Source organism: Rhincodon typus, chromosome 4 (genome assembly GCF_021869965.1).
Source record: "Rhincodon typus isolate 14 chromosome 4, sRhiTyp1.1, whole genome shotgun sequence".
NCBI classification, from domain to species: domain Eukaryota; kingdom Metazoa; phylum Chordata; class Chondrichthyes; order Orectolobiformes; family Rhincodontidae; genus Rhincodon; species Rhincodon typus.
Genome location: NC_063335.1, coordinates 6,515,027 through 6,528,978, shown reverse-complemented (window position 1 = coordinate 6,528,978; position 13,952 = coordinate 6,515,027). Strand labels below are relative to the sequence as shown.

Sequence of the window (13,952 nt, the reverse complement as noted above, 5' to 3'; positions counted from 1 at the left end):
GGGGTTGGCGAGGTAGGGGGTATGGTGGGGTTTGCCTCCCAATTCTAGAGACACTGCTGCTTGTCCAGAAGTTGGTGGGGTGGAGGAGACAAACTCCAGGGACTTCTTAAGCCATCTTCAGCATTGCTCCTCTGTCAGTTGGGGTTAACAAGTTTGGACATGGTTTCTGGCCAATGCTCATTATCACCATGGTAGCCCAAATCTTACACCTCTGCAGGCTGGTCTGTAACCTGGGCCTGTTGGTACTGTTTCAGTACCCCACAACACTGGTTCCTCCTCAGCTACAAAATGGTCAGAAGAAGGGCAGGGTTTTGTTGTGCCATTGTGCTATCGGTTTCAGGAGATCTGTGAAGAAAGCTAATTAATGTATATTGTCACTATTCTCTTTGAAGCTTACCATCCCAACCTGCTCCATGATGCCCTTACCTAGCAATTTCCTCCCCAGTCAGCACGCCCACCATCATAATGTCTTGTGTAGCCTAGAGAACAGTTTCTTATTGGCTAAATTTTCAGGCATATTGGTGAACTTTCCCATTCACAATGGCTACCTTCGCTTCTGGGAGGTTGTAGCAGAAACATACTACTTTTGCCTCGGCACAATAAAGCTACCAACAAAATACATTACTGGGGAGGCATTGGCCTAGTGGTATTATCACGGGACTGCTAATCGAGAGACCAGGTAATGTTCTGGGGTCATGGGCCTGAATCCCGCCACAGCAGATGGTGGAATTTGAATTCAATAAATATCTGGAATTAACAATCTAATGATGACCATGAATCCATTGCCAATTGCTGGAAAAACCCATCTGGTTCACTAATATCCTTTAGGGAAGGAAACTGCCATCCTTACCTGGTATGGCCAACATGTGACTCCAGACCCACAGCAATGTTTTGACTCTTAACTGCCCTCTGGGCAATTAGGGATGGGCAATAAATGCTGCCTGGCCAGCGACCCCCTCATCCTGTGATGAATACAGAAAAACAAGCTCCCCACTATCCCTTTCTGTCCTCACATTTCTCCTCTTTTGGCAGAAGCCTCCACTCATTTAGACAGTTGCACTGCACCCGTAAGGCACTCCTTTCTGCTATGGCTGTGTCCAAACAACAGACTCCATGAGATTACAATCAGTCTGCATTGTAGCTCCATGACTTCAGGGAATATCATTGAAATGTACTACCGTGAATGCTGGTAAATTTGGAATGGAACCCAGTTGTGAATAATTCTCCATCCATTGGTTGACTCTTCAATCGGCCAAAAGTTCAATGCTTTCACTCCAACCACCCAAAAAACTCCTCCCAACTTTTCAAAACCAAAACAGACTTTCCATAAGTTTTTCAAATTGATGAAATTTACATCCATTGTTAAAACAGATATGGCTGACCCTCCTCTGCCATGACCAAGGTCCTCCTCTTCTTTATTTTCCAGACTTTGTAATCCCTGTCACTCTGTCCCCCTCAAACTTCCCCATGTTCCTGCCAATCATATCCATATTTATGTTAACATTTCAATTTTTTACCGAGCCCCCATTCATCCATGTCCAAGGTTCTCGCTGACCCTCTCCCCTCCTATCCTTGAAACCAATTATGCAATCACTTTTCATGACCCCCTAACTCTCACCCTGTCACATCCAACTCCTTCTGTGACTGTCAACAAACTCATGCAACCCAATACTACCAGGCCTAATTCCAATCATTAACTTCCCCACAGCAAAGATCAGACCCTGGACTGCGAGTTTTCTGTCACTTTGTCTTGCTAGTCATCTCCCCAGGAAAGGACAGAAAATGCTGCTTTGGTCACTCTTCCATTCAGTACCCACCCTTGCCCCATCAACGCTCCCTCTCCTTTATCACTTTCATACCATCCTATTCTGCAGATACAGTCACTCTCCTCTTCATAGCCACTTTGAGTGCACTTGGCAATCTTACACTATAACTCAAAGCGAACATCACCTAAAGCTGTACCATTCAAAGGGGCAAAGCAGCACATAATTACTCTGAAATTCAGCAATAATGAAGGGCACCAGGTACTCATTGATTATATGCAAACTTATATCTAAGTGGACAGATGCATCAATTGGATAGAATCTAACTGGGATCAAGCACTGAAAGCTGTGTATTTAATGAAATGCGGATGCATGCAGATAAGCTTCCCAATACCAGCAGCCAGGAAGGTCAATACACTTTCTAAGGTCTTGAGTGCAAAGGGTTATTCTGCTGCGAGAGTCTGAATTTTTAATTCTGTTTTTAATTTAACCTATTTTTCTAAACAGCCTGTTCAGAGATGTTATTACACACCTCTGGACCAGGTGGGTGTTGAACCCAGGCTTTATGATCTAGGGGTAGGGACACTACCACTGAACCACAAGACAGCTGAGAATCTGAATTTTTAACTTTGCCTAATTAACTTCTCCTACCCGTCATTCTTCTTGCCTCTTCTTAGTCCAGAAGATTGCACGCACAGTAACCAAAAACCTATCCATTCTCTCCTCAATTTACTCAAGGATTGGCCATTCACAACTCTCTTAGGTAGAGTGCTCCATATGTTCACAACCCTCAGTAAAGATATTTCTCCTCATTTCAGTCCTAAACAGCCAAACTGTGACCCCTTATTCTAGACTCCAGACAGGAAACATTCTACAAGCGTCTACACAATAAAGCCTCGGATTTTTTTTTTTACATTTCAATAAGATCAACACTCAGGTTTTCAAACTCTAGCGACAAAGAACTAATTTACTTAACATCCCCTCATTGGACAATCCCTTATCCCTTGAATCATGCAAGTGAACTGAACTTGCTCCAATCCAACTAAACTCTTCCTTTCTTATGAAACAAAAAAAACATAGATATCCAGTCTTTAGCAGCTGTCAGGTTTTACGCCAGCTGTATGGTAACCTAGCTAAAATTGTTTCACTTCCTTTATAATTCATTCCTAAATACTGTAGCAGGGACCGCACCTGTGCTCCTTAAGGTGAGTTACAACAGTGATACGAAAGATCCAACAACTGCAGACAAACTAAGTCAGAAGGCAGAAAAATCCAGAATGGACTGTGTGTCCAAACAGTACTTAATGGGAATTGGAGGGTCACCTGGCAGAACCCATTGGAAGGATTCCAAGAAATCTTGTAACTTGGATGAACACTGAGGAGAAGCAAAGTGAATTGCTGATAGCTGTGGTATACACTGGTTTGGTCCCAGGAGAGATGAAGGATCCCTCAAGATCAAATATCAGGAATCTGTTGGTTGGAACTAAAATTCAACAGGAAGTGATCTGTTGAGATTTTCAGGTTTAAAATCCAACTTTTATATGAATTATACATTGTGTTAATTTAGCAATCAATTTGTTTAATTCTTACATTAAAGACTTTGTTTAAAATGAGAAATCCTGTCTGTAATCACAGCAGTTCAAACTTCTTTTAAAAGTTAATGATGTGCCTCGAGATCACAACGATCAGAAGTGGAAAGTGGGGCGTCAGCTCTGCATTCTGCCTGCTTCCACCTTCACCTTAAAGGCAGGTCTATCTCAGTGCTTCCGGAAAACCATCCCTCCCTATACTGTGCAGACAGAGCTAAGAACAGGATGCGGGATCAGTCGCAACACTAAGTTCCCACCTCTGATATGAAACACAAACCCTCAGGTCTGCCCAGATTCAGACAGAACATATGAGGAAAGTCTGCCCTTCAATATATTTCCTACTCAGTGCAAGGAGTAGTCTCACAAACTGTTGCCACTGGAAGTGGGTTTTTGACCTTTGTAGAGGTTGATGTGAAGTGGTAATGTTACTGGACAAGTAACCCTGAGGCTCAGGCTAATGTTCTGGAGAAATGAGTTTGAATCCCACCATAGCAGTTGGTGGAAACTAATTCAACAAAAATCTGGAATGACAAGCAATACTTGCCAATTGGCTGCTATGTAACCATTGTTGTAAAAACCCATCTGGTTCATGTTAGGAAAGGAAATCTGATATTGTTACACAGTCTGGTTACATGTGACTCACAGCAATGTTCTCTGGGCAACTAGAGATGGACAATAAATGCCAGCCTAGCCAGCAATGCTCAAATCCCATGACAGAGTAAAAGCAAATCAATGAACAGTTACCATCGAGTATTTGGAGACTATCCCATTGGCATCTCCTTGGTAAATGTAGACAGATCCACGGTAATCATTTTCATTGGGTGCTCCAATTGCTACATCTGAAAACAAAAACATACTTTCAGTAAGTGCTGGCAAATGGTTACTTTGGGATCAGTGTGGGAATAGGTTTTCTGACACAGAATGCAAACCTGATGATTTGTGAACTGGAATTTCCCCTTGTGGCTGTGGCGTTAGACCCACTCACCTAGGAACTGTGATACTGGACCAATAGGGTCTGGCAGTTGTGGTACTGGATTTGGCGCTAGCAGATGTGGTTTGGATTCAAGCTGGTGCTGACCATGGTGCTTTAGGATTCGACCTATGCCTGGTAGCTATGATGCAGGTAGTAGCTGCAATGTACTCCCCATTCTTAAGTGCAGGATTCATAAAAATAAATGGAACAGCTGAGCTGTTATACACCTGCCACCCAAATTTCCTGTACTTCCCTATTGTTAATGTATCTTTTCAATTTATCTTCAATTTCACTCTGAAACTATCCAATCTAAACTCTTCATATGTATGTGGAGGATAGTTTAAATTAGACGAGGAGGAGGACCAGGATAAAACATCAGAGATATAAAAAAAAGAGAGTCGAGGGATTAGGGAGAAGTAAACAAATTAGGATAATCAGTAGTTAAGGACAAAATGGATTGGGCTGAATGAAATACAAAGCACTTTAAGGCGTACATGTAAATGTACAGACAATTACAAATTAGATGAGTGATCTGCAGATATACATGATTACATGGGATTACATTAGCCCAGATATTCCCAAGGTTAGACAACCCTTGAAGCAGTGTGGACTGGAATTGAGAGTCAGGACCCTGCAAGAACCCTAGATGCAGCTGACTGCGAGGGAATTACCCGTGAAATTGAAGATTCCAATGGGGAATTCCCTTGCGTCTGGAACACTCTGAAACAATCCCTTCAAGGTGGAGAATTTGGAGTGCTCTACTTGCATCGATAACTTGCATGGAAGAGTTAGAAGATTAAAAACCTACTCTAACTCTGAGTAACTGTTAAGCTGACCCTGCAACAAATCACATAACCTCTCCCCCTTGCCAGACCCCTTACACTCTGGGACCCCTGATAATCACTCCCCACAACCAGCCTACCCCAGCCTAACATGACTCCCTGTTTCCTACAGCCTGACAGTGCTCCCCTACCATCAGCCTGAAGACCCAGGGCCTGACACTTCTTCCCATTGCTGCCCTCGAAATCTACACCATCCCAACCAAACCCTGGCGAACCTAACCTAAGCACCCATCACTTACTTGGCACCCTACCTACCTATCACCCAATCCACATGGCAACATTGTACTCTACTTACCAGATACCCTACATGCCTGACAACCTAGCTATCAGGCACCCCTCACACCCTAACCACCTTGCATGATAACACCCTAACCAATAGCCACACTTGCCTTACACACTTACCCTTTCACAGCAGGTGTCCAAGTGTCTGGCTGTGCTAAGACATTTAAATGTCATAACACAGCGCAGTGACTGCTGTGAAAGGGGACAAGGTTTAACTCCTGAGGCAAATGGAAACTAACCTCTGGTGAAATTATAGTACTGAAATAATAGGGACTGGGTCAAACAAAGGCAGGAATGGAAACCTATCCCTAGATACAATGTATTTCAGAGGGAAAGTGAAGGGATGAAAACAGTGGAATGAATGGTGGGATATTATTCAACAGATAACAGACACAGAAGGGGCTGATGTGCATGAGGATTCAAAGGCAGGAATGATAGTTACACTTCTGGAAAAGCGGCTATCAGTGTATTATTACTGTTAACCAAATAATAGCAAGATTGGACAGATCTCAAAGCAAATTTCAGGAAAATATAAAGGCAGCAGAATAATGTTAGAAGCAGTCTTCAGTGTCATGGATAAGAACGGGATAAATTCTTGAGATGTGTACATGAGAACTTCCATCATTTTTTGGACCTAGTTGCATGGAAAAAACTAAGGTATACCCCAATAGGAGTGTTATGGAAAGAGAGAATAAACAATCTAAAATGATGAGCTTCAACTGGAAGAGGGATAATTTCAGTCAGTCACAGAGGAATCTGTTCCAGAAACACAGATTAGCAAGTAAATTGTTAAATGAGTACTGCAGGGCAAGGAGATGATAGTTCAGATATAGACAGACAGGTTTCAGTGAGGGGGCAGAGAAGGTTGTTGACCTGAAACAATAACTCTGTTTCTCTATCCAATGACAGTGCCAGTATATTCAAAATATTCTCTTTTTGTTTCAGTGTGGAGACCAATTTTATTTTGTATTGGACTGTGGACCTTACCCTTTCTACTATACATGGGTTAAAAACAGTTTGATTTAAAAATTATTTTGCAGATGGTGTGTATATTCTTTGAATTTGAATGAGACACAGTCAGGTAAAATGGTGTAATTTGGTGACTTCATCAATTGTTCACATTTGTGACGACACGGGTATTCATGGGGTTTGACCCTCAGCACATTATCCCAGTAACTTGTGGCAATGTGTGGGGGCTCTTGGCCAGGATTTTTTCGTAAAAAGGGAGTGTGCAGAATTTCCTTTAGTGGAGTTATACTAAGTGGCAAGGCCAAAACAATCAATGATGGTATCTTCATATCGAATCCTCCTCCTGCTAGCCCACCTCGCCCTCATACACAAGTTCTTCTGATTTACAAGCTGCATTTTTCCTCTCCTTTCTTGCCCAAATCTTGATATTGTGCCTTTCTCCTCTCAGACATCCAAGTAGTGCATCCCAACACAAAGGTAATGGTGATGGCACTTGATTTTACACTTACAGCCAAGAGCACTGATAGCCGCATGGTCCACCACTTGGAGGATGTCACTGAAGATGGATCAACACATAAGGACACATTGAGCACAACTGGCCCAAAACCAGGTCAGGAGTAAGGATAACACAGCTGACCAGTTTTGCTGCCAAAGGCTCGGGAAAGGATTTGAAAGAAGAGCCTAAAGAAGAAGGCTAATTGGTATTCCCAATGGAATCAGGAAGACCATGTTAAATCTCGTGTGGTATGGTGGAGTCCAGCACTGACATGGTTTGTTCAGAATTTCCTTAAGAGGAAGTGATGGCCAAGCACTGGGGGCCAGCCATAACGTAGCATCTAATGGCTGCTGTCACAGCTTTTGTGCAGCACCTGCCTGGGGTTTACAGTTTGCAATAGGTTTGAAAGGTGTCACAGCTGCCTAGGAATTTGCCCTCCAACACCTCACTAGGATTGTCGGTTCCCAATTGCAATGGCAGTGGCTCAGTAAAAGGTAAAGGTGAAAGGTGAAAGGCAATCTCTCAAGTGTGATCCTTCCACCCCTCCCACTCAGTTAATGCCTGCCAACCAGTTAGCCAAGATGGCTCCCACCCATGCGTGGATGGTTTGATGTTTGAAGCTAGCCCTCCAATAGCCAGAGTTGCTCACCTTGTAAAGTTTTCTGTCACACCACTCCCTGTGGACGTTTACAACTTGAAATGAATATAGAAAGATTCAACACTGCTAGAATCATTGTAATAGCTAGGAAAATGAAAACAGCAACAAATCTGTGAGTGATTGGGGATTCATTTCAATGGTGCCAGGGTGGGGGAAGCCTCTTTTGTAGTTGCGTATATGTTCAACCACATGAGGTTAAGGGAGGACATTCATTTGAGCAACAAGTTCTGAAAGGCATTCCGAAGAAGCATTGCATTCTCACTGGCATTATGATTTGCCTGTGTGATGATGCTATCACTTTAAGAGGTTATTTTCTCCGGCTTTTTTTGTAGAAAGGCTGTAAGGCAGAGGTGCAGAATAGTCTCTAAGAAAATAAACAATATCTGACGCCTAGGAGTCTTGCTCTCACAGACCAGCTTTCCAGTTTTTTATTTAGTTTTTAGGTTTAGATCAGAAGCCTTTGGGGTCTCAAAAAAGTTAGAAGCTTCAGTGAATGTCTCCTGGCTGCTATTCACTCTGAATTTTCTCTTGATGTTTTTTCCTCCTGGATTGGAGAACTGCATGACAGAATCTGTCTGAATTTGGGATTTCTTTTTGCCAAGGGATGTGTTTATGAGATGTTACTATATTGGAACAGTTAATTAGTAATAGGTACTATTACTCAATTAAATTTTCTAATAATTAAGTTATTCTAAACTCCTCTTTCTTCCATTTGTATTTTAACTATAGCGTTTAATTAAATTGTGTTTTGTTTAACATCGAGTAGTTTGACCAGTTGCATTGCATCGGAGCATGACACTTCACATCTACCTTCAAATAAGAAAAAGTTTGGTCTTTTAAACCTTCTTAAAATATATTGAGGGTGTCTGATCTGGTCTGTGACACCTGGAATGCACACTTCTGACAAACATTCATTGTTCACATATTCATACCCTTGCAAATTTGCATCCCACATGATTCACCCCAACAGTGTATGCTCTCACAGTGAATGCTAATTTGGAAGTAGCCTTTTTGTATAACCCCATGAGATAGTTACTATTTTAGTCTGCTGACATTAGAAGTAAACAGTAAAGGCATAGTCAAGATAAATGGCAGGTTCATAAAACAGTACAGGATCAAATAGAAAACTGAAAAACAGAAGAAAAGAACTGAGAAAAGAAATGAAGGACAAAGAGAATTATGAAGAAACATAAGTGGATAAACCAAAGGGAAGACTAAATTCTTTTATATACAAACAAATCCAAAAACAACAGTGAAATAAAGGATGTGGCTGGTTAAGGTCCAAAGAGGAAATTTTGTTGAGCAGCGGTTATGAGTCAGATACTATATCAGAACATAGTGCCTTTCTTCACTAAAGTTGATGCTGCCAAAAATCAGTCATAGATGAATGGTAGGTTAATCACATTGTATAAAAATAGGTAAAACATAGCCACTTAGTGCATCGGCACAACCCAAAAGTGGAAAAGTCATTCAGTGCAGACATGATCTTGCTTCTTCAGAGAAGGAAGGGAGAAAAATCAGAGGCTGTGTTCACAACCTTTCAAACCTCCTTGGATATGAAAATGATGCCAGAGGATTGCAGGATTGCAAACATTGCACCATTGCTCAAAACCAAAAAGGGATAAATAAATTCAGTAACTAGATCATTCAGTTTGATGTGTGTTGGGAAAACTTCTGGAAACTATAACTGAAGACAAAATTAACTGTAACTTGGAAAAACTACACAAGAGGAGCCAATATTGTTCTTCTCAGAAAAGAGAGAGCTAACGGAAAATTTAGTAGAAGTTATCAAGGGTTTTGAGACAGTAAATAAATAGAGCAACTGGAGGTCCCTTGTGGTAGCGTTCTTACCTCTGATCTGCAGAGGCCTGGGTTCAAGACTCACCTGCTCTAGCGGTGTGTAATAACATCTCAGAGCAGGCTGACATAAAATAAAGAGAAATTGTTCCCTTTGCTAGGAGGACTGGAAGAATTTTAACATATTTGGTTCAAGAACCTACTGGGAGATGAGGCTGTTTTTGATTTAAGCATTAAGTGGTTATGATTTGAAATGTATTATCTGAAGGGTGGTGGTAGCACACTCAACAGTAACTTAATGAATTGGATATATACTTGAAAAGGAATGTATTGGGAAAAGGGTGAGAGACTAGTTCTCTACTCAAGGAAATCTATTTGATCTTAATATAGGACAGAAATATTTCTCTTGTGTTGGACGATTACATGATCTTAGGTGTTTGGTCCCCCTTTTCAGGAATGAGGGCGGCTTTTTATAATTCAATTTATATTGGCTCACAAGGTCCGAAAAGGCTAGTTCTCTAGCAAATCAGATCGCTAGTTATTAAACATAAAAACAAAACTTGAATACTACAGATGTTTAAAATATGAAATAAAAACAGAGCATGTTGGCAATATTGAGCACAATTCTGACATAAGGAAAAGTCTATTTTTCTCTCTACAGATGCTGTACAATTATTTCCAGCATTTTATATTTCATTCAGAGTGTTAAAGATTGACATGGTCGAACATTAATGTAAAAGTCACACTTCAAACAAACTGACCAAAATCATTGTAAGCTTTGCTGTTTACGTCAGTCACCATGACTAGTGCGTAGACATCTAATGTCTTCTTCACATTGTAAGATGATAAAGATGGCAAATAGTGGGAACAGGTAAACAGCTATTAAAACAATTTGACAAAATTGGAAGGGAATGTATAAGGAAATACTGACCTGGAAACCCATCATCATCTATGTCGCCCAGAGATCCAATGCTATCTCCAAAGTGAGCATTGTACGTGCCATCACCTCTTAAAAGCTGCTGTTCTTCCAGTGCACCCTATGGACAAGAAATAAGGAGTTTTGAGAAAAACTTCTACTCTGGCCTGATTCACTTCGGTGAGTACCACTTCAAAGTTCTCAATTTTTGTAGACTAATTTTCAACAAAAGGTTAAAAGGATTTTATTCCTATACTCAAAAATACTTCCCATTACATGTCAAACTTGCTTCGGTCCTTCAGTGGTTCCATTTATTTGAAACTTCAGACTGAGTTTGTGTTAGGTGTGCAAAACAGTGTTTTCCCAATATTTGACACCCACACCTGACTCATGACTGACTGTGCCTGGATCTTTAGGATTTTATGCAAGGTTATGCTCACAGTGCAGTTTATAAGCCATCCTGGAATGCAGGGGAAGTGTGGGATATAGAGGCAGGGTGGTTAGAAGGCCCATCTCAGCAGATCCTGCATTCACCCTCATAACTCTTTGCCACCCATGCCTCTCATTGTATACTGCCTAGCTACTTATCCAATATCCACTAGCTACATTCCTAAGGAGCCATGCAGTACCAGTGGGAAATATTTTAAATGCCAGAGTAAAAAAATTAAGTGACAAATAAATAAGTTTCTCACTCAGAAATCTCCATTCACACTGCAAATAAAAATCTGCAACCCTAAAGGAAAGAAAGGTTTAATCTCTTGAGTGACTACCCCTTGAGCAATTGCATCAAAACACCCCCATCTGATGAGATCAAGCCATTACGAGATTTTGGAACTCAGACATGTACTCATAATAGCTACATCTGTCAAACTAAACCATGACAGCTACATGATCCTGAGATTGAAAGAACGGATGCTGTTATAGCTCTATTTCAAAGCAGGTTGCCTGTCAATCAATAAAGGTGGGAATAGGTGCTTCATTTTTCTTCGTGTTAAATAGCAGAGGATTTCTTTTACAAAGTCAGAGCTCCTATACATGGAAATCACAGGACTGCACGTGACAGGAGGGTTTACCGACTCATTTTTCTACCTTTTTGAATGCATTGTGGCACCTTTTCCAAAATAAAATGTATGCTGATGTATGTCAAAATTGCTGGCAGGCTTGTCAACACGGGTCAACTTACCTTTGCAGCACAATGCCCTGCAATCAATCACTACATTTAAAACATTTATGTGACTAAACACCATCTAATAGGGACACTGGAAGATGTAAAGACAGTTTAGACTTAGCCTCAGAATGTTCCCACTGCTCAGTAGGCTTCCTGCAGCAGTCAGAGACTTTTGAAGGAGGCACTTTCTTCTGAGATTCCAAGCCCAGAGCAGCACATAAAAATAATGTGCAGAAAGAAATGCATTTTCCAGTGGTACAAACAAAGGGACACGGGCCTTAGAAACGCAAATGCACTCCAGGCCCTCCAAGCTTCTAAAAGTCACAGAAAAATGATGTATGGTTGGGAAGGTACATAAAAAATGGTTTGCCTCTGAAAGAAAAATCATCTGCATTTTGTCAGCCAAATCCCTCCTCCATTTGGAGACAAAAATCAAGCCCTGATCTTTACTGAGCCAAGAACAACAAATTCAATTCTACTTCAGCTGTGACTTAGTTGGTTGAATTCTCACTTCTAGGTCAGAATATTTTATGTTCAAGTCCCATACAAGATGTCTGAACATAAGCATCTACCCTAGCACTGAAGTGCAATAGTCCAGAGGAAAGGATGCACTATCAAAGTTTCAATCTTTGAATCAAACCTCAAACCAAGGCCCAGACTATTCTCTCAAATGGGCAGAAATAATACCTACTTTAAAGAATAGGACAGCATTCCTGAGTGATCTAGCCAATATGTATCCCTCAATCAACATAAAGAAGATTATCTAGTCATTATCAAAGGTTAGATTTAATCCTACTGTCAGTAAAACAGGAAGCTGGCACAAGTCTACAGCCCAAAATACTTAAGGAAGCAGACCTAGAAGTATTGGTTGAGCTAGTTGTCATCTTCCAAAATTCTGCAGTCTCTGCAAACTTTCTACGGATTGGTGGATAACTGTTTCACCTTCTATTGAAGAAGGGAAGCAGGAAAATAAAACCCAGGAATTGTAGAGCAGACAGCCAGATGTCAGACGTGGAAAAAATACTTTACAGAAACCTCTAATTTATAGATTTAATGAGAGCAAACTAGAGGACATGGTTAATTCGTACTTTAAGAAGGCTTTCAACAAAGTCCCACCAAAGAGATGAGTGTGTAAAATTAAAGCACATTGACAGGAGGTAGTGCATTATAACATACAGAAAACTGTTTCCTGTCTGCTACTGACCAAAGATTAGGAATAAACAGGTCTTTTTCCAAATGACAGGCAGTAACTAGTGGGTTACTGCAGGGATCAGTCCTAGAACCCCAGCTTAGCAATATCTACTAATGATTTAGATGAGGGAATTAAATATCCCCAAATCTGCAGATGAGACAACGATAAGTTTGGAGGGTGAGCTGAGAGACAGATTCAGAGAAGCTTCAGTATGATTTGGACAAGCTGAGTATGTGGATACACGCATGGCAGATGCAGTATAATGTGGATAATTGTGAGGTTATCCACTTTGAGAGCAAAAACAGGAAGGTGGGTTATTATCTGGATATTTTCTGAACTCTTTCAATTTTAACTTTCTATAGCAGGGAAACCCACAGAAAGGTGTTTTGCTCTTAAGTGCCCTTAATAATTGATGGGCAATAAATGTTTGCCTAGTCAGCGATGTCTTCATTCCATATGTGTATTCCATGAATAAAAAAAATTCCAAGCACCACACTTTAGGAAGGATGTCAAAGCTTTGGACAGCTTTTGAAGGAATTTACTAGAACAACACCAGGATGAGGGGCTTTAATTACACGGAAAAGCTGAAGTGGTCCTTAGGAGATAAAAAAAAAATTGATAGAGGTTTACAAAATCATGAATGATTTTGATAGCTAAAATAAGGAGAAACTATGTTGAGAGGCAGAAAGACCTCAGAGAACAGAGGACTGAGGTGATTAAACAAACAAACCAGAAGCAAAAACAAGGGAACATTTTTTAACACAATATGTTGTTGAGATCTGGAAAATACTACAGAAAAGGGTGATGTCAGTAGTTTCAACTGTAACATTAGAAAGAAAAAATACATATGTATTGATGGGGACAATTTTATAGGACAATGGGGAAAGGGAATGGATTGGGGCTAATTAACTCTACCCACAGGCATGATTGGCCATATGAACACTTTCAACACTGTATTGTCGAAAAGTGTGATTCACAGAGACACAAATACATATTCAAATAGCAGGTTTGCTTGGAATAGCCAAATACAAGCAAAATACTGTAGATGCTGGAGATCTGAAAGAAACACAGAAAATGCTGGAGAAACTCAGAAGGTCTGGCAGCATACGTGGAGAAATAAAGTCAGAAGTCACATGACATCAGGCTATAGTCCAACAAGATAATTTGAGATCACAAGCTTTCAGAGCGCCGCTCCATCATCAGGTTCATCTGTTCCCATGATGTATGAGTCTATAACTCTCAGCACCTCCTGAACCAGTCACAGAACATCAAACTTGCAAATATAGGCGACACGGACCAGGTGCCGG

The 13,952-nt window shown here is 40.8% G+C and overlaps 1 protein-coding gene across 1 annotated transcript in view; it reads right to left on the bottom strand.

The window, feature by feature from the left end:
• Positions 1–13,952, bottom strand: part of LOC109931903 (integrin alpha-9-like) — a 153,395-nt gene that overhangs the window by 46,072 nt on the left and 93,371 nt on the right. Inside the window, exons 12-13 of the mRNA XM_048595627.1 lie at positions 10,301–10,406; positions 4,097–4,191 (exon numbers count right to left, since the gene is read on the bottom strand). Of these exons, the coding sequence (XP_048451584.1) occupies positions 4,097–4,191; positions 10,301–10,406 (201 nt within the window). The remainder of the gene's footprint in view (positions 1–4,096; positions 4,192–10,300; positions 10,407–13,952) is intronic.